The sequence below is a fragment of the Delphinus delphis genome, chromosome 3, assembly GCF_949987515.2.
Source record: "Delphinus delphis chromosome 3, mDelDel1.2, whole genome shotgun sequence".
Classification (NCBI taxonomy): domain Eukaryota; kingdom Metazoa; phylum Chordata; class Mammalia; order Artiodactyla; family Delphinidae; genus Delphinus; species Delphinus delphis.
The window spans coordinates 57,024,229-57,044,520 of record NC_082685.1 but is presented as its reverse complement, the minus strand read 5'-3'; the positions used below and the strand labels follow the sequence as shown (position 1 = coordinate 57,044,520).

The window sequence follows — 20,292 nt, the reverse complement described above, 5'->3', positions numbered from 1 at the left end:
CTGTACTGTTTATTACATTTTGAACCTCTTCTGCCAGACATTGTCTGTGTAGTTGTCCTGGCTCCTTCTTATCTGTCCTTTGTCCCTTCTGGATATTTACTTGAGTCAAAATATTCGAGCTTTTACTTACAGCAAGCTACTGTTCTTTCAGTAAGATAATACTAAAGATGATGGGGGGGGTATGTGTGTGTATATGTATATGTGTATGTATGTATGTGGGTCTGTGTCTGTCTATTGACTCATACTTGTGAAGACAGCTACAATTTATTTTTAATGTCCAGTTTATCTCCTTAATCCTGTCTAAAATAATCTATTGTACTTATCGTACATGTTGGATAATAATTTTGTTTTTGTTCCACTTTGTCTCAACACAGCTTTCTCCCCTTATACCATCTTTTATCCTTTTTAAAATGGAGGATATTTGAAGAGGCTGTGCCTTGTAACACAAAACTAATTCACACACAGAAAATGCAACATTTAGCAAATAGGGAAAAAATGGAATATACTTGGAGTATACTTGGAAACATTTGTGTAAGAGAAGTATATAGATTAAGACAAAAAATAAATGAGGTTATATTAGTTTGTGTGTAAATTAATTTTTTCCTTGTTTTTCTTAGATTGCTGTTTTGGTCTCCTAAATCCTTAAGAACCAAAGCAAAGCCCTTGTACAAGGACTGCTTTATAGATAAAACAGATGTTATAAATTATAAGACTAAGTACTTGTGATGAAAAATCCGATTTATGTTATGTTTAGACCTGTCCAGTATGAGTAACTATAGTATTTGATACCAAACAGGACAGGACAAGTACTTAAACACACATTATCTCATTTACGCCTCACAATTCTTTTAGGTCATTGGGATAGAAATTGTAAACTATTTTAGAGAAGAATCTGGTGAGAGGCTTGTGGAGGTTCCGGAAGTGGACTCATTCTCAGGTTTTCTGATTCTACTTTTGTCATTTCACGGTTATCATATAATCCATCTGCATCAGTGTGGTCATTCAATTGAAAGAGTGTTTTTATTTCAGGTAAATTCCTCAAAGTTGAGAGTGGCTGATTTTTAATTAAAAGCGTTTGAAGTCTGGGGATTAGATTTCATTTTTGAAGTTCTGTAGTGTGCTAAAGTAATTTGCCTTTGCTTCTACCATAGTTAGTACTATTACATTCCTTTGTCAGATTGAAAAAATGCTTACCCTGGAGAGTTAAACTCCCCCAAAGCATAAGCAATAAAAGAAAAAGATAAATTAGACTTCATCAAAATTTAAAAATTAGGTGCAACAAATGATACTATTAAGAAAGTGAAAAGACACACAGAATGGGAGAAAAATTTTGTAGGTCATATATATCTAATAAGGCATATTTATCCAAAATATTTTTTAAAAGTCTGTATCTCAGCAATATAAAGATAGATAACCCAATTTTAAAATAAACAGAGGATCTGAATAGCTATTTCTCCAAATAAGATATACAAATGGCCAATAAACACATGGAAAGATGTTCAGCATCATTAATCATCAGGGAAATGCATGTCAGAACCATAATGAGATGTCACTTTACACCCACTAGGATGGCTAGAATCAAAAAGTCAAATAATAACAAATGTTGATGAGGATGTGGAGAAATTTGAACCTTCATACATTGCTGGTAGAATGCAAAATGGTATATAGCCAGCTTGGAAGACAGCCTGTTAGTTCGTCAAAAAGTTAAACATAGAGTTACGATATAACCCAGTGAGTTCATTCCTAGGTATGTGTCCAAGAGAAATGAAACGTATATCTGTACAAAAACTCATACATGATTGTTCATAGAAGCTTTATTTATAATAGCCAAAAAGTGAAAACAACCCAAATACCCACCAGCTGATGAAGGGGTAAATAAAATGTGGTGTATCCATACAATGGAATATTATTTGAAGATTAACAAGAATGAAATGATATATACTACAACATGGATGAGCATTAAAAACATTATGCTGAAAAGACCTATACTCTGAAAACTATAAGTTGCTGGTGAAAGAAATTGAAGATGATATAGACAGATATTGTTAAAATGACCATACTGCCCAAGGCAGTCTACAGATTCAGTGCTATCCCTATCAAATTACCAATGGCATTTTTCATAGAACTAGAACAAAAAAATTTAAAATTTGTATGGAAACACAGAAGACCTCGAATAGCCAAAACAATCTTGAGAAAGAAGACTGGAGCTAGAGGAATCATGCTTCCTGACTTCAGAATGTACTACAAAGCTACAGTAATCAAAGGGGTATGGTGCAGAAAACAAGAATATAGATCAGTGGAACAGGAAAGCAAAAATCAAGCATATAGATCAATGGAACAGGAAAACAAAAAACAAGCATATATATCAGTAGAACAGGATAGAAAGCCCAGAAATAAACCTACGCACTTAAGGTCAATTAATCTACAACAAAAGAATCAAGAATATTCAATGGAGAAAAAGATAGTCTCTTCAGTAAGTGGTTCTGGGAAAACTGGACAGCTACATGTAAAAGAATGAAATCAGAACATTTTCTCACACCATATACAAAAATAAACTGAAAATAAACACCTAAGTGTAAGACCAGGTACTCTAAAACTCCTAGAGGAAAACACAAGGAGAATACTTTTTGACATAAATTGCAGCAGTATTTTTTTGGCTCCGTCTCCTAGAGTAATGGAAATAAAAATAAAAATAAACAAATAGGACATAATTAAACTTAAAAGCTTTTGCACAGCGAAGGAAACTGTAAACAAAAAAAGAACCTGTGGAATAGGAGAAAATATTTGCAAACAATGCAACCAACAAGGAATTAATTTCCAAAATATACAAACAGCTCATACAGCTTAATAAAAGCTTTTTGATAAAGAACAAACAACCCAATCAAATAATGGGCAGAAGACCTTAAATAGACATTTCTCCAAAGAAGACATACAGGTGGCCAATAGGCACATGGAAAGATGCTCAATATTGCTAGTTATTAGAGAAAAGCAGATCAGAACTACAATGAAGTATCACCTCACACTAGTCAGAATGGCCATTGTCAAAAAATCTACAAACAGTAAACGCTGGAGGTGTAGAGAAAAGGGAACCCTCCTACACTGTTGGTGGGAATGTAATTGGTGCAGCCACTATGGAGAACAATATGGAGGTTCCTTAAAAAACTAAAAGTAGAGTTACCATATGATCCAGCAATCCCACTCCTGGGCATTTATCTGGAGAGAACTAACTTGGAAAAGATAATATGCACCCCAGTGTTCATAGCACTGTTTACAATAGCCAAGACATGGAAACAAATGTGCTCCAGAGGGAGACGTAAGTCATTGATTCCAGTAGGTATTCTTATATTTAACCAGCGTGGCAGAATACTCAATTAAGATTTAAATGGTAGGTCTTGAAATGCTTTTGTTAATTAAATTAATGTGTTTTTTTGTTGTTGTTTTTTTGTTTTGTTTTTTTGCGGTACGCGGGCCTCCCACTGCCGTGGCCCCTCCCGCTGCGGAGCACAGGCTCCGGACATGCAGGCCCAGCAGCCATGGCTCACGGGCCCAGCCGCTCCGCGGCTCGTGGGATCTTCCTGGACCAGGGTGGGAACCCGTGTACCCCGCATCGGCAGGCGGACTCCCATCCACTGCGCCACCAGGGAAGCCCCAAATTAATGTGTTTTTATTTTGTTCTTCTCTGCCTTTTGTTGGTATTGTAGATTCTAGATCATTTTAACAAGAGACATAAATATTGTTGATCTCAGTTGCTACATTAGCAATTTCCTTATTCCTCTCCCCTCTCACTCTTAAAGACAGCCCTGTGTATGTGCTTTTGCTCATTTTTCTGGTGACAGTATTTGACCCTTTATTTATAAAGACGGAAACAAGTTAATAAAGGTTAGCATTTGAGTGTTAATGGGTTTTTATTTAGAACTAATGGTTTATATAAGTTTAGTTCTACTGGGGAATATTAAACATGATTTACTAACTAAATGGATATGAATTACATATGAAATAGCCTGTTGATGTTGCTTATAAGAGTTCTCAGTAATATAAGATTCTTGCTTAAATATACTAGAATATTTTCAATTTTCCAGAGTGCCAGATATGAAAGAGATTGCATTATTACTTGAAAATATTGATCTTTTCACATCTTCTTCTAGGAAGGGTATCCTTTATGTAATTGTAAATGTTCTAGTTGCCAGCTTGTCTTGTCAGAATTTCTGCTCCAAGCCTTTGGGGTTTCTATGTTGTCTAATTTTTAGTCGATTTTAATCATAAAGCATAAAATGGTCTTTGTTTTCTGTAGAGGAAGAATAGGAAATCACCAAAAATAAATATTTTACCTTCAGCCAAGAATTTGTTCAGGTTTAAATTTTTCCAATAACTTCTTAAGTCTGGCAGTATTTTTAGCAAGAGAAAGATTGATCTTGAAAAGACTCAGAAGAAAAAGTTAGGACTTAGATAGTTTTAAAAATTTTTAACTAAATTTTTTAGCATGTCTCGATATTTGTATATTTTATCATCTAAGTGCTTTAGTTCTCTCTTTTTATTCCTTATCTGATTCTTACAACCTTTAACAAGAGTGCAGGTATAAATATATCTTCCCATTTACAGCCACAAATTTTAAAAATATAGAAGGATTAAATGGAAGAATAAGATTGCTTTAAAACAATTCCCTTGACCTGTAGCTTGGTCATTTTTAATAGTGTTTTCAGCTTTGTCATTGGGATTGTTTACTCTAATTATCAGTGTGTTTTGTTTACTCGAATTGTAAATATATTTATGATTAAAAACAGAATGAGACTTGTTTCTTTAAATAGGACCTTAGGGCTCTTTTAATAGGACCTTTGTTAAAGATACTGGGACTAATCTTAGTGACTCAAAGTGACTTTCTCCTTAGCTGCTTAATCCATAAAAAATTGGTTGGCAGAAGTTATGAGGAATTTTTCTCAGTACTAATGATGGGTAACGTAAAAAGGAGAGCCTCAGCAGTACCTATCCTTTATTTTTAATTCCTAATAAACAGGCTGCTCTTTGTAGATTCAGGCACCAGTGAGGGGCAGGCCAACCATAGGGTCAGTTCTCATGCAGGTGGTCAGAAGGAATTTAAGGATTTGGCCTGATATCCCAGTGGATTTTCGTGCGGTTTTTTAGTCTTCACATTTCCTCTTTGTGTCGAGGGTTAGGTGGTTTGGGTTGCTCATGTATAATCCCAGTGATAGCTTCCCTTAGTTTGCTTAAATCCTAGTGTGAATGTTAAATGCTAAGTAGCTTGCTTAGAAAGTGAAAACTGGCTTTTTGATCTTTGTGTTGTCCTTAGTGGCATTACCTTGGAAATGGAACAAGCACCATTTTTTGCAGTTTGAAGAGAAAATTTCCTTATTAAACAAGTATATAATTTATTGGGATTATCCCGAGTTTGTAATCAAGCTTGGGGCTTTCAGCTGATGTTTTCTTTATTTACTGAGGTACCAGCAATTCTAAACACCTACAGGTGAGAACTCTTGGAAATTTTTTTCTCACTGGAAAAAAGCCAGCATTTCCTAATTTGAGTATTGTCTACTTTAAGTTTACTGTTCTGCTCTATGCCAGTATTATAAAAGGAGTATATTATATATATTTGTGTTGGGGAAATGATATAACACATGAAAGAATTGAATCTTGTGGTTCTTTTTTACCCTTTGAGGTAAGGAAATGCCTGTTTAAAAGTGAAATTTTGGACCTTGTCAAGAATTTTGTTTCCCTGACATGAATTTTCAAGATGTTTTAGCCCAAATACTTCTTTGTTGAGCACCTTATCAGTGTTCTATACCATGCTAGTCATTTTTGTTTTCTCTGTTCAGACTCCAACTTAATTTAGATTCCTCATCCTGCTCAGGACTCATCATATTGCTAATAAATGAACTGAGATTACATGGGGAATGATATGTTATTATGGTGTAGGTATACTGTGGATATTGCTTCATGGTGATTTTTTGTTGTTCTTTTTCAGTGTTCCATTGGCAAGCTACAATAATGGGGCCAGTAAGTATTCAGATTAATTTCAGAATAAATAGTTTATGTAATTCACTCATTTTAATCCAACTTTTCTTGTTATCAACAGAATGACAGTCCCTATCAGGGTGGAGTATTTTTCTTGACAATTCATTTCCCAACAGATTACCCCTTCAAACCACCTAAGGTAATTGGGATATGACAATTGTTTTGTATCTACTTTCGACAATACTATTGAAACAGTTTACAAAAAATTTTCCTTTTTTGATAGGTTGCATTTACAACAAGAATTTATCATCCAAATATTAACAGTAATGGCAGCATTTGTCTTGATATTCTACGGTCACAGTGGTCTCCAGCACTAACTATTTCAAAAGGTAATAGAATGAGTATTTGATATCAGTATAAAAATCCTGCTGTGTTTTTTGTCTTTTTAAGATTACTTATTCTTGGAAAGATTGCTCGGATTCCTTTTTTAAGAGGAGGTAGCAATCCCCCTTATTCTTTTTTTTCTTTTTAAGTTATTTATTTATTTATTTATGGCGGTGTTGCGTCTTTGTTTCTGTGCGAGGGCTTTCTCTAGTTGTGGTGAGCGGGGGCCACTCTTCATCGCGGTGCGCAGGCCTCTCACTATCACGGCCTCTCTTGTGTGGAGCACAGGCTTCAGACGTGCGGGCTCAGTAGTTGTGGCGAGCGGGCCCAGTTGCTCCGCAGCATGTGGGATCTTCCCAGACCAGGGCGTGAACCCGCATCCCATGCATTGGCAGGCAGACTCCCAACCACTGCGCCACCAGGGAAGCACCCCCCCCCCCCGCCCCTTATTCTTAAAAAGATCTTTAGACCCACTGGAGAGAGCTGGATTTTCAAGCATAGGTATTCCTTGGTGTCGTGACTGCTCTCTGTCCATTGCTCTTGCTATTCAAGCATAGGTTGGAATATGACTACTTGGTATGAATGTTTTTTTAGAGCATAGTAAAAGCAGAAGACAAACAATGTCTCTTCCAACCTTGAGATCCATGAATGGAAAGGATAGATATTGTTCCAGAATAATTAAAAAAACAGCCATTGTAGAGGAATGCTTGTATACTATAAGCATAGACAGTAGTTTCTTGAAGAGCAAAGTATAGGTGAATTCATATTCACATTCTTTAAGGTTTTACCAGCTCTTATCTTTAGGTTTCTGTCAGGAACAGAATCACCCTCTAAGATAATCAATTTAATATAAATTTTTATTTGAGCATCTTAATCTTTGGTATATTGTGTGTGGGGGAGGGTGAAAATGTGTAGAGAAAGTTAGTTACCAACTTAGTGATGGAAGATCCAGTAGTTGTTTCTTTCTTTCTTTACTTACTTAAGTACTTACTTATTTGGCTGCGTTGGGTCTTTGTTGCTGCATGTGGGCTTTCTCTAGTTGTGGCGAGCAGGGGCTACTCTTCGTTGCGGTGCACGGGCCTCTCATTGTGGTGGCTTCTCTTGTTGTGGATCACAGGCTTTAGGTGCGTGGGCTTCAGTAGTTGTGGCTTGCGTGCTGTAGAGTGCAGACTTAGTAGTTGTGGCGCACGAGCTTAGTTGCTCCACAGCACGTGGGATCTTCCCGGACCAGAGATCGAACCCGTGTCCCCTGCATTGGCAGGCGGATTCTTAACCACTGCACCACCAGGGAAGTCACAGGGTCCTTAGTTGTGGTATTCGAACTCTTAGTGGTGGCATGCATGTGGGATCTAGTTCCTAGACCAGGGAGCGAACCCGGGCCCCCTGCGTTGGGTGTGCAGTCTTAACCACTGCGCCATCAGGTAAGTCCCCCTCCAATAGTTCTTTAAAATAAGACCTAGTTATATGAGGAGGTTGGGGATTTTTTTATATTCCTGAACTGAATATTATCTTATTTGTTGATGTGAGATTGTTCAACCCCTCAACATCATACCCAAATGAAATCACAAGTGGATTAAATGTTGTCAAAGTACAGATACTAGAAATAGGCTGCAAGTATGATAATGGGCCAATATGTTTAACAGATATGAAGAACATATATAAATCAGTAAGGAAAAACCTAGATCCCAATGGACAGAAAGGAACAGAGGAAATAAAAATTAAAATAAGTTCCCATTTTTCACCTTTTTAATTAACAAAGATCTTTACAAAAGAAAAATAAATGTTGGTGAACTGCATTGAAATGAGTGCTTATATATGCTACAGATAGAAGTATAGATTTGTATAGTCCAGTCTGCCAGTATGTATTAAGAAATAAGAGATTTAATCATTAATACCCTTTGACCCAGTAATTCTAGGTTCATTCATTTGTACTAAAAAAATAAGACCAACAGTTAAAAAAAGTTCTCTGTGCAAGTACATTTGCAACAGTGTTATTTCTGAAAAATAGAAATTACATATAGACTCAACGGTAGAGGAGAAAATATATTGGTTCTGGAAAATGCATTCAAAAGAGTATTGATCCTTAAAAATATTGTGGGAAATAGGAAAATACAATGTTTGAAAAAAGCAGAAAAGAGATAAAGTGTTACACATTGTAACTTGCGTTGTATAGAAAGTATATTAAATAGCTAGAAAGAAATAGTTTGGGTATTTGGGGATGAAATTTGGTACATAAAAATATTTTTCTTTTCTGTCTACTTAAATTTTATCATTTCTTTAATGCATACATTTAGACAAGAGGCAACATAGTTTCATGTTAAAGAACATAGATTCTGGATGCAACTGCCTGTATTAGGATCTCAGCTCCACCTCTTATTGGATGAGACTTGAGACAGATTGGCTTCTGCATTCCACAGAGTTTTCATCGGTAGAATAGGGATGATAAAAACTATTTCACTGTTATTATGAAGATTAAAAAAGCAAAAAGTGCATAGTTAACTGGTTCCTTGTAAGCACCCAAATAACTGGGATAAAGGCACTATTGTAAAAAGTATTGGAGGGGACTTCCCTGGTGGCACAGTGGTTAAGAATCTGCCTGCCAATGCAGGGGACACAGGTTTGATCCCTGGTCCGGGAAGATCCCACATGCCGCGGAGCAACTAAGCCTGGGGGCCACAACTACTGAGCCCGTGTGCCTCAACTACTGAAGCCCAAGTGCATAGAACCTGTGCTACACAACAGGAGAAGCCACCTCAATGAAAAGCCCGCACACTGCAATGAAGAGTAGCCCCCGCTCACCGCAACTAGAGAAAGCCCACACACTGCAATGAAGACCCAACGCAGCCTAAATAAATAAATAATTTTTTAAAAAAACAAAAAAAAAACAAAAAATCCATAGTTGACTCGTACCTTGTAAGCACCTAAATAACTGGGATAAAGGTACTATTGTAAAAAGTTTTGGAGGGGACTTCCCTGGTGGTGCAGTGGTTAAGAATCTGCCTGCCAGTGTAGGGGACACGGTTTCGCAACCTGGTCCGGGAAGATCCCACTTGCTGCAGAGCAACTAAGCCCGTGCGCCACAACTACTGAGTCTGCACTCTAGAGCCCACGCACTGCAACTACTGAAGCCCATGCGCCTAGAACCTGTGCTCCACCACAAGAGAAGCCACTTCAGTGAGAAGCCTGCACACCACAATGAAGAGTAGCCCCCCCCCAAAAGAAAGAGTAGCCCCCCACTCGCCGCAACTAGAGAAGGCCTACATGCAGCAACGAAGACCCAACGCAGCCCAAAAAAAGAAAAAAAAAAAAAAAAGTACTGGATAGGAACTTCCCCTGGTGGCGCGGTGGTTAAGAAACTGCCTGCCAATGCAGGGGACATCGGTTCGAGCCCTGGTCTGGGAAGATCCCACATACTGCGGAGCAGCTAAGCCTGTGTGCCACAACTACTGAGCCCGCAGCCTAGAGCCCGTGCTCCACAGCAAGAGAAGCCACCGCAGTGAGAAGCCCACACACTGCAACGAAGCATGGCCCCCGCTTGCTGCAACTAGAGAAAGCTCACACGCAGCAGCAAAGACCTAGTGCAGCCAAAAATAAATAAATAATTTAAAAAATTATTGGATATTTGTCATGTTGTAATTACGGTAAGACTTGCATATTCTTAAAAGTTAATTTTTTGAAGGAAACAAAAACTCTGGGGCATTAAATTAAGATTTCTGGGGTCCCAGGCAAAAATACAAACAAAAAATCAGAGGACCACATTTTTCAAAATTGTGACTAAAATAGTTTTCCAGATAAGTGGCCCCTTTTCTTTTTGAAGGCCTCCTTGTAATTCAAGGGCTGCTTGTGAAAGTGTTCATATGCCTATTGTTCTTGGATTTCCTGGCCTGGTTGCTCTTCTTTTACCAAGTAGCTGTAGAGATAGAAATCTAGATGTAAATGGGGCCAAGAGAGGTGGGACTGTGTGTGTGTGTGTGTGTGTGTGTGTGTGTGTGTGTGTGTGTGTGTGTGTGTGTGTGTGTGTGTGTGTGTGTGTGTGTGTCTGTGTGTGTGTGTGTGTCTGTGTGTGTGTCTGTGTGTCTGGCGGGGCGAGGGGGTCTAGATACCTGAAATTGTTACCATAGCTTTTTTTTTTTCCCTTTCCCTTCTGTGCCTGGTGTTGATTTTTTCAGTTGTTCTAAATCATAAGGGCTGTTAGTTTATTTGACTTGATATGTTCTGTCTAGATAGCTATCTTTTAAAATACCTGCAGTGCCATTTTGTTGAATTTGGTTATATCAACATACCTAGGTTTAGTGTTTTAAAGAAGGCCTGAATCCTGTATGTGATATAATTATCCCTTTAACATAGTCCGTTTTTTCTTTTTTTTAATTAGTTAATTCATTTTTGGCTGCATTGGGTCTTCGGTGCTGCACACGGGCATTTCTCTAGTTGCGGCGAGTGGGGGCTACTCTTCATTGCAGTGTGCGGGCTTCTCATTGAGGTGGCTTCTCTTGTTTCTGAGCATGAGCTCTAGGCACGTGGGCTTCAGTAGTTGTGGCACGCGGGCTCAGTAGTTGTGGCACACGGGCTTAGTTGCTCCGCGGCATGTGGGATCTTCCCAGACCAGGGCTCAAACCCTTGTCCCCTGCATTGGCAGGCAGATTCTTAACCACTGTACCACCAGGGAAGTCCCCATAGTCTGTTTTTTTTTTTTCTTCTTTTTTTTTTTTTTTTTTTTGCTGTACGTGGGCCTCTCACTGCTGTGGCCTCTCCCGTTGCGGAGCACAGGCTCCGGACGCGCAGGCTCAGCGACCATGGCTCACGGGCCGCTCTGCGGCATGTGGGATCTTCCCAGACAGGGGCACGAACCCGTGTCCCCTGCATCAGCAGGCGGACTCGCAACCACTGCGCCACCAGGGAAGCCCCATAGTCTGTTTTTGAGGGCAGTAATCTTGACCCAAAATGCCCTCCACTTTGAGTATATAGGTAAGGGACCTAAATGTACAGAAAACTTAAAGGAAGCAGATTAAGTGCATCATAAAGCCACTTGATTATATGTTTTTAGAATTGGAAGTGACTGTGGGTTATGACACTAATGAAAATGGGTATGTACTGATGAGGAATATATATATGTTGGTGAAAATTTAGTTACTTCAGTGAAGAGTCTCTACAAGCTGTAGAAATAGAAGTTATTCTCTTTATAGAGAAAGAAGGTATAGTATATTATAAGCCAAATCAATTTTCTACAAATTCAAGGATCTAAGTAGTGTACTAAGAACTGTTTTACCAGGTCCAGATTACCCACATCCTACCTTCCTTTCCTGGAAAGAAAGAGAGAAAAGTTATTTACTTAAAACTTATCTTTTTAAAATGATACAAATGAACTTATTTACAAAACAGCAACAGACCCACAGACATAGAAGACAAATTTATGGTTGACAAAGGGGAAATGGAGCGGGGAGGGATAAATTAGGAGTTTGGAACTAATAGTTACACACTACTATATATAAAATAGATAAACAAGGACCTACTGTATAGCACAGGAAACTATATTCAGTATCTTGTAATAACCTATAATGCACAACAAGAATCTGAAAGAGAGTATATATGTATATGTATATGTATAACTGAATCACTTTGCTGTATACCTGAAACTAACACAACATTGTAAATCAACTATACTTCAATTTTTTAAAAAAATTTGTCTTGGGCTTCCCTGGTGGCGCAGTGGTTGAGAGTCTGCCTGCCGATGCAGGGGATGCGGGTTCGTGCCCCGGTCTGGGAAGATCCCACATGCCGCGGAGCGGCTGGGCCCGTGAGCCATGGCCACTGAGCCTGCGCGTCCGGAGCCTGTGCTCCGCGACGGGAGAGGCCACAACGGTGAGAGGCCCCCGTACCGCAAAAAAAAAAAAAAAAAAAAAAAAAAATTTGTCTTTTTAAAGTTGCCTTATTGAAATAGTTGGAAGAGTAAATAAATACTAATGGTCGTATGTCTAATTTTAGGTGAAGAATCAGTTGTATTCTTGCCAGCTTGATAGGCCAGATAAGTTTCTTCTTCTATAGTCAGTAATTTCATGAACATTCAAAGATCTATAACTCCTTGTTGTCATTTCCAGGAAATACATGAAATCTTTCCTAATTGCTGTTAGAATGTTCTGTGCTTGAAGAGGGCATCAGGTGATACACCTGACAATGGGAAGAGAAGATATTTTGGGAATGCCATCTGCCATTTGTGGGCAACAGGAATGAAGAGTCAGAAAACATCTTGCCTGATGTTTTTTGTTTTCCATATACTCTTAAGGCAAGGAAATAGCTTTTTTTGTTAACAACTGAATGATAAAGGGCGTGTAAACTTTCTCATCTCTCTGAAGCCCCTCATCTCCGTAGAACAGATTTGATAGGAAAAGGAATATTCCTTTTCCTGATGAATTTGATGTTTGGGGAGTAACGTGGGCTCTGAATCATTGTCTCTTGCTACAGAACATTAGAGAGAAATAAGGTAGCTGAGTTCTGGTAACATCAGAATAGAAGGATTGGAATTTATTTCAGTATGTCAGAGACCACTGGATTTAATGTAATTAGTGGCCTTAGCCTCCTCTTTGCTTTCAATAAGGAATACATAAGTTAATGAATTTGAACAGAGGAAATTGTACTGTTGAGATCTGTCTGCTACATTCCAGGTTGTCACTGAGGAAATGGCTTAGATGAGATTCTAAATCATTACTGAAAATAATTTGAGACTTTAGTTTGAGATATGTTGTATCCTCTATAATAAGTGTGGCCAGCCCCATTTGGGAGCAAGTACTGGCCTTTATATTCTTAGACTAAATCGTTTTCAACTAAAAATGAAACAAATCCATTGCATCTGAATATATAGTACCTGCCATGGAGAAAGCAGTGATTGTTGGATTTCATAGTTGTCATTTCTTACTAAGAGCATTCAGTAGTGTGGTTGTCTTTGGAATTTTGAAAGCCATTTATCCCTGAACATGGGCTTCTAAAAATTGAACTTCATAAGCTGGGAAAAGTGTTATTGGTCTAGGATTTGGAAGACCTGGATTCTAATTCCACTCTAATTTTACTCACTAACCAGGGACATGAGGCAAGACACTTCACCAGCCTGGGCCAGCTTCCTCAGGGGTTCAAGCATAGAGAAATCTTAGAATCTTTGTTGATTACTGTTACTGTAAACTTAGGTAGAGCTTACAAAGCTGTTAGGCACTACAATATAAATAGGGTCTTAGAATTTTCTCTTGTGTTGGCATCTCATGTTTCTTTCAACCTTTTTGCTTTTGTTCCTCTACTAATTTGTATGTTTTTTTCATTCTAGTACTTTTGTCCATCTGTTCTCTGTTGTGTGATCCCAATCCAGATGATCCTTTAGTGCCTGAGATTGCTCGGATCTACAAAACAGATAGAGAAAAGTAAGTATGGTCTCCAGACAGCAGAGTATCTGTGGTAGGGTGGAGATGTTTTTGTCTAAGGGCTGAGTATCTGTCAGATACTTAAAATGAAGTCCTAATACACTCACCTGGGGACAGGAAAGAGGAGTATTTGCATCGAGTATCATCATAAGTAAATGATTTTATATCTGATTGTTTCATGACTCCTACTGCCTAGAAAAACTTTTTCTATAGTATATTTTCCAACAGCTTTAGGTCTTCTGCTTGGCTTTTGACGTGTAAAGATTTTGCATCAAGAGCCCATTTGTCTTAGGTAGGTATTTATAAATTAATGGGAAAGAGAATTGATTTTCTACCATTTGGAATAATGTAAAAAAGAAAGTGAATAAATGTTACAAGACATTGATTATTAATAAATGTTATTAGCCCCAAGTTTCCTTTAAAACAAAACTTGTAGAATTTACATATTTTAGAATTGTATTGTGAATTATTGAAGAGTGGTCAGGATATCACAGGAGATAATAACTGAAAGTGTTGAAATTTTTGTTTGTTTGTTTTGTGTATTATTCAATTAGAGTGTGAAGGAAATAGTTGGGAGGTAGTGGATAATTTTCTAAAGTTAAAATATCAAAGATTAAACAATTAATTGAATTATTGGTTAGAGAGGCATATAAATAGGATATTTTAAAATGGAGCTGCATTGAGAATGGGGAATTCTAACAGCAATTGGTTCTTAGTTTAGTTTTTTTCTGTATTTAGGTCTGAATAGTATCTATAACTATGTATTCTTGGCTGCATTCAGAATAAAATTAGATCATGCTTTTTTCTATTTGTGAATTTACTTAGAAATACTTTTTTTTTTTTTTTTTCGGTACGCGGGCCTCTCACTGTTGTGGCCTCTGCCGTTGCGGAGCACAGGCTCCAGACGCGCAGGCTCAGTGGCCATGGCTCACGGGCTCAGCCGCTCCGTGGCATGTGGGATCTTCCCGGACCAGGGCACGAACCCGTGTCCCCTGCATCGGCAGGCAGACTCTCAACCACTGCGCCACCAGGGAAGCCCATAAATACATTTTTTGATTAGAGAACCATTTTGTCCCATATTTAGAATTATGGGCATTTTTCCCAAGTCATTGTGGCGGTAATGGTCAGCAGAACTTTTTTGATCAAAGAATTAAAGATCCTTTTGCCCTGCTTATTTTACTACTAGAATGTTCTTCTGGAGCAATAAACCCATTCATTTTAGCAACCAAATTGTTAAAATAAGTCTGCCAGAACTGGTTGTTTTATTGATGCAGGGGAAAGTATTATGTCAATTTAATCATTATTATATGATTTCAAGCACCATATAATATAGAATTATATTGTTCCAAGAACTCCAAATAAGTCAAACAAGGGTTGAAGATTGTCTGTTAGAAATACGTCGATCAAGTATAGACTGAGGATATGCCAGCAAGTGCTAAAATTTAATTAGAATCCTGTATTAGTAGCATTTATAGGATATTTCCCACTGTCATTGAATAAATGCTTATTAAAAATTTGGAGTAGGAAGATGGCTTAGCTTGAATATACTATAAGTTATTCCCTTCAAGTTACTGCATTCGATAATGAATGAACTCTTGCTTTCTAACTGACTCCTCACCTGTGTTAAGCTAAGCTTCTCTTTGTGTGTACAGGTACAACAGAATAGCTCGGGAATGGACTCAGAAGTATGCGATGTAATTAAAGAAATTATTGGATAACCTCTACAAATAAAGATAGGGGAACTCTGAAAGAGAAAGTCCTTTTGATTTCCATTTGACTGCTTTCTATGAGCCCACGCCTCATCTTCCCCTGTGCACATGTTTACCTGATACAGCAGTGCTGCGTGTTGTACATACTTGGAACAACAAACTAGAAATACTGTACTTCTGTACCAACATTGCCTCCTAGCAGAGAAGTGTGTGTGTGACAAGCCAGTTCTCCAGGCATAACCTAGGTGTGAGACTAAAAGCTTTCCTTATTGACTTAAATTTGGATAACGGCAGAGTGAGGGGTGGTGGGTATGTTGTGTGCTTGGATGGGGAAGAAAAGCTCCACTGACCTGTAGGAGATTGTTTTTTAAGTGAAATCCCATTAAACTCAAAACAGTTATGAAAAGCAAGGCCAAGAACATGAAGCTGTTTCTGTATTCGTTTTATTCCGAAGGACTTAACGTCTTAGGTGAAAGTTATGACCAATCAGATTAAACTCTACCTACATCCTGTATTTTAAGGTCTAAGTTTAACTGGTCAACATTTAAATGGATTGGAGCTATTAGTAAGTAAAGTGTGATGGGCTTTGTTTCCAACTCTTTTACATCTCCCCACCCTTCAACCTTCGTCCTTCAGCCCCTCTTTCTCTCTTCCATATTCTTTGGTTTGTATGTGGTTTCTCAGTTAATACATAGCTAATAGCTCTTATTTTTCTTATGTTTTTAACTGCTTAGGTCTATCTGGATGTAAGGGTGAAAATTCATTCGATGGAAATACTTGTGTATATTTAAAGACCCAATTGCTCCTCTGGAGCCTGTACGTTCAAGAATGATTAATCTGTGTAATAAACTGATTACTACAGTCATTACATATAATTTTGTGTGAATAGGCTTTTTGATTTTAAGAATTTTGTCTAGCTGAGATTAGTGGTGGATTTTTTCCCACCCCTAAAATGTTTTCATTTATACTGGTTGCATTTCAAAATCATGAAACAATTCAGTTTACATAGTAAAAAGGATATCTTGAAAGTAATTTTACTGAACAAGATAAACACATAAGCTTAAAAGAATTTTCATGAAATTTATATGTGCAGTATTCCAGGAACATGACTGTTAAACTAAATAAGAAATTTGCTTTATTATTGAAACTAAGCTGCATTTCACTGAAACCTTGTGACATTCCTTTGGTACATAGGACATAAAACAAAGGCATTGCTATTTGGTAAGTTCAGCTTCTGTGATTGTGATTGTAAAAACAACATTGACCAAACCTGGGAAACATGAGCACAATCTTGTATTGGAGAGTCTACATAATTACTTTGCACTAACATTGCAGGATGTTCATCCAATTTTAAATTGTACTGTATGTGGCTTTTTGGTCTTCCCTTGACGCTAGTAAAATGTAGTTTGAAACTTGTAAACAGCTGTGTTTGCCAGAAACATCGTTCCTGTGAACTAGGCAAGTTACTTTTTTTCCCCCTACTTCTCCTAATCTAATTGTAAACCAGGCCAGCCTGAAAGCAATGGCTGATGCTCTCTAGCCGTCAGGTTCTTTCAAATGCATCTTTACACTCTTGCACAAAAATTGAGGAATAAATGTCCACTGCTTTTGGTTTTAAACTTGTTTAACTTGTCTTATCTCTCAGTGTCACTATTCCATCTCAGAACTAAGGTGTGATACCTGAAACCTTTAAAGTGCTTCATTTTAGCTGCTGGCTACTTATTATTAGCATTTCTAGCATCCTTGACCTTGCAAAGAAGTTTGACTATTAATAGTTGTGGGTAAAGGAGTTAGAATTGAGCTCTAACCTAAAATTACCCTCATTCTCAGTATCATGGGTAAGTGGGAATTCAGTTTTTGACTGTTGACCATGGGTTAGTTGCACAGATCCTGAAAGCCCCATTCTTTGTCATCTTAAACAGCAGCCAGCTTATTACCATTTATTAGGTCATAATGTAGATATTTTCACAAGAGTACTTTTAAGTAAAAGTCATCCTGGTGTTCATGAAACATTTGGCTTTTGAATGCAGTTTGGTCTTGCTCATTTGAGTTTGGAACATATTTGGTGCAGTCTGCTTACATATGCCTTGGCCAGAATGAAGGCTCAGTGAGGAGACCACCTTCCCCACTCACAAAAAAAGTGCGTAACTCAGGATGGGTCTCATCTAGGATCACATTGCTTTTTACAGAAGTGTCTGTAGTTTTATCACATGTGAAAGCTTGTTTGCAGTAGATTTGATTATCTTGGTGGGCAGTGGTTACAAAGGAATGTCAGTGTATGGGTTCCCATTGCTTCTTTTTTGTTTTTAATTGAAGTATAATTGGTTTACAGTGTTGTATTAGTTTCAGGTGTACAGCAAAGTGATTCAGTTTCATATGTATATATATGTATATATGTGTGTGTGTGTGTATAGATAGATAGATAGATAGATTCTTTTCCCTTATAGGTTATTACAAAATATTGAGTATAGTTCCCCGTGCTATACAGTAGGTCCTTGTTGGTTATCTATTTTATATATAGTAGTGTGTATATGTTAATTGCTTTGCTTCTTTTTTTTCTTAATGTATTAATTTTATTTATTTATTTTTGGCTGTGTTGGGTCTTCGTTGCTGTGCACGGGCTTTCTCTAGTTGTGGTGAGCAGGGGCTAATCTTCGTTGAGGTGCGCAGGCTTCTCATTACAGTAGCTTCTCTCGTTGCGGAGCACGGGCTCTAGGCGCACGCGGGCTTCAGTAGTTGTGGCTTGCGGGCTCTAGAGTGCAGGCTCAGTAGTTGTGGCGCACGGGCTTAGATGCTCCACGGCATGTGGGATCTTCCCAGACCAGGGCTCGAACCTGTGTCCCCTGCATTGGCAGGCAGATTCTTGACCACTGCGCCACCAGGGAAGCCCCTGCTTTGCTTCTTAACAACATGGAGTGCTTGATCAAGTTATAGTTGGAACAGTCTCTTTTGGTAAAGCTACATGATTTTGGATACTTGCATGCTCTGTTACTGGCCAGTGGTCAAAGGTAGTGTTGTCCTGCTAGTTTGTAATATAAAGATTTGGAAAGAGGACTCTTGGGGTGGGAGCAGCAGGGAGGTCTTTAGAGAGAAGGATGTGGTGGTCAGAGAGGGGGGCCCATGTTCTCTGCACTGACCTAGAAATTGAGGCATTCCTTTTCTACTTCCAACAGCTACAGTATTCCACTTTTCTAGTCATTCCTCTTTGCCTCAACAAGTAATTTGGAGCCCTAGGTAGGTTGTCAGGAGAAATGAATTATTTCTAAACTACAGTTGGAATGCCTGTAAACCGCCCCTTGTCTGCAATTAGAGTGAAACTGTGGCTTTTGTCTTAGTCTGCTGTACCATACCCATTAACAACCAGTGGCTAGGTTTTAATAGAAGAACTTTCTTCAGTTCCTAGATCTTCTGAATTATGAACACATCTTTCCTTCCTTCCTACTCAGGAATAGCATCTTTATTACCCCTGCAGAAAATTGTCATTCATGTTAGGAAGCCATCTCCATTTCATTCCCTTTGTGAAACAGTCTTTATTTCACATGATGGGTTATTCTGGTGATTGTGATGGTAGAGAAAGCAGATTTTTTTTTTCCCATTTAAGCAAAGCACAAATGCTGACTCAACGTAATATCACGTAAAACTTTTTCTCTTATGTTTATAACTCAACAGATTGGTAAATCCAGAGGAACAGTTATAATCACTATATGGGACATACTGTATTAGTATATCAAAAGTTTATTCCAACCCATTTCTTCTTTTATATTCTAAAACATCTTCATTATGTTTGATGAGATAGATCCACAAGAAGATGGAGGTACCCAAGGCCAGTCCGGCTTTCAGCCAGTCAGGTTTGTCATCTGGTAGCTCCCAAATGTAGAACTTAGAGCGTGCTAAAAAGCCATTCAGGATCCTGGCCGGGGCCAGCAGCCTGGAGAGGGTGGAGAAAACAGACTTTTAATATGAGAATAACTATGAAGGTAGCAAACTATCAGAATATACATTCATATCCATCCAGGAAGAGAAAATAGACTTCCTTTGGGACACTCCTGGAGCCTGTTTCCTGTTTCATCATTCCTTTGTTGTGCATGTGCTTAGATGAAAAGTGGCTCTGAGTTCTCTGTACCAAACAAAAGGCTTCCTTAAAAGCCTTTTCCTAACCTTAGCCCCAGCTGGTATAAGTGGTTGGTATTCAGGCACCTCTGAATATTTCCAGGGATATTCAGAGGTGCCTGAATACAATTCCTGGGATGGGCTTAGAAATAATGAAAACCGGCCATGGGATCACCTTCTCAGGGTGATCCCGAAACACATACATTCCCCCATTGTTGCCATATTTTACCCTAGTCAATATAAGTGGCAAAGCTCAAAGCTTGGGACTGACTGTAAAGCCTTTAAGGCCTTTGGTCTCAGTGGCTCAATGTGTGACACAGTCACCAGCCAGCTTTGCCCTTTCTCAGTGCCTGCTCCTGGGCTGATTGAAGAAGAGGCAGAGTCAGACGTTTTTGTGACAATTGATTACTTTTCATCTTTGAATTTTTTGTGGAGCTGCACCTTAACTGGAGGCAAACTGTAGCCTGCCTCTTATCGGATGAAGAACTATATGAATGTCTTAGCACCAGGATAGCACTTAATAGTTTTCAATTGAGTGGGGGTTTTGTTTGCTTTTAATCTCCTGTGTGAGTTGTTATTAATAGAATGGCCTTTTCCAGGGCTGGGGTTCCTGATAACCCTACAGTGTATATACACTGAAAGCAAATGGTTGATCACCTTTGGAAAGGCCAAGAAGTTACTGAGTGCCCAGGCCTCTGGTGACTGATGTCCAGAGAAGA

General features: G+C 38.4%; 1 protein-coding gene across 1 annotated transcript in view; it reads left to right on the top strand.

The window, feature by feature from the left end:
• UBE2D2 (ubiquitin conjugating enzyme E2 D2) overlaps positions 1-15,510 on the top strand; it is a 58,103-nt gene extending 42,593 nt beyond the window's left edge. The window contains exons 3-7 of the mRNA XM_060008742.1: positions 5,978-6,009; positions 6,089-6,166; positions 6,251-6,356; positions 13,661-13,754; positions 15,407-15,510. Of these exons, the coding sequence (XP_059864725.1) occupies positions 5,978-6,009; positions 6,089-6,166; positions 6,251-6,356; positions 13,661-13,754; positions 15,407-15,452 (356 nt within the window). The 3' untranslated portion in view covers positions 15,453-15,510. The remainder of the gene's footprint in view (positions 1-5,977; positions 6,010-6,088; positions 6,167-6,250; positions 6,357-13,660; positions 13,755-15,406) is intronic.
• Positions 15,511-20,292: the final 4,782 nt, after the last annotated feature.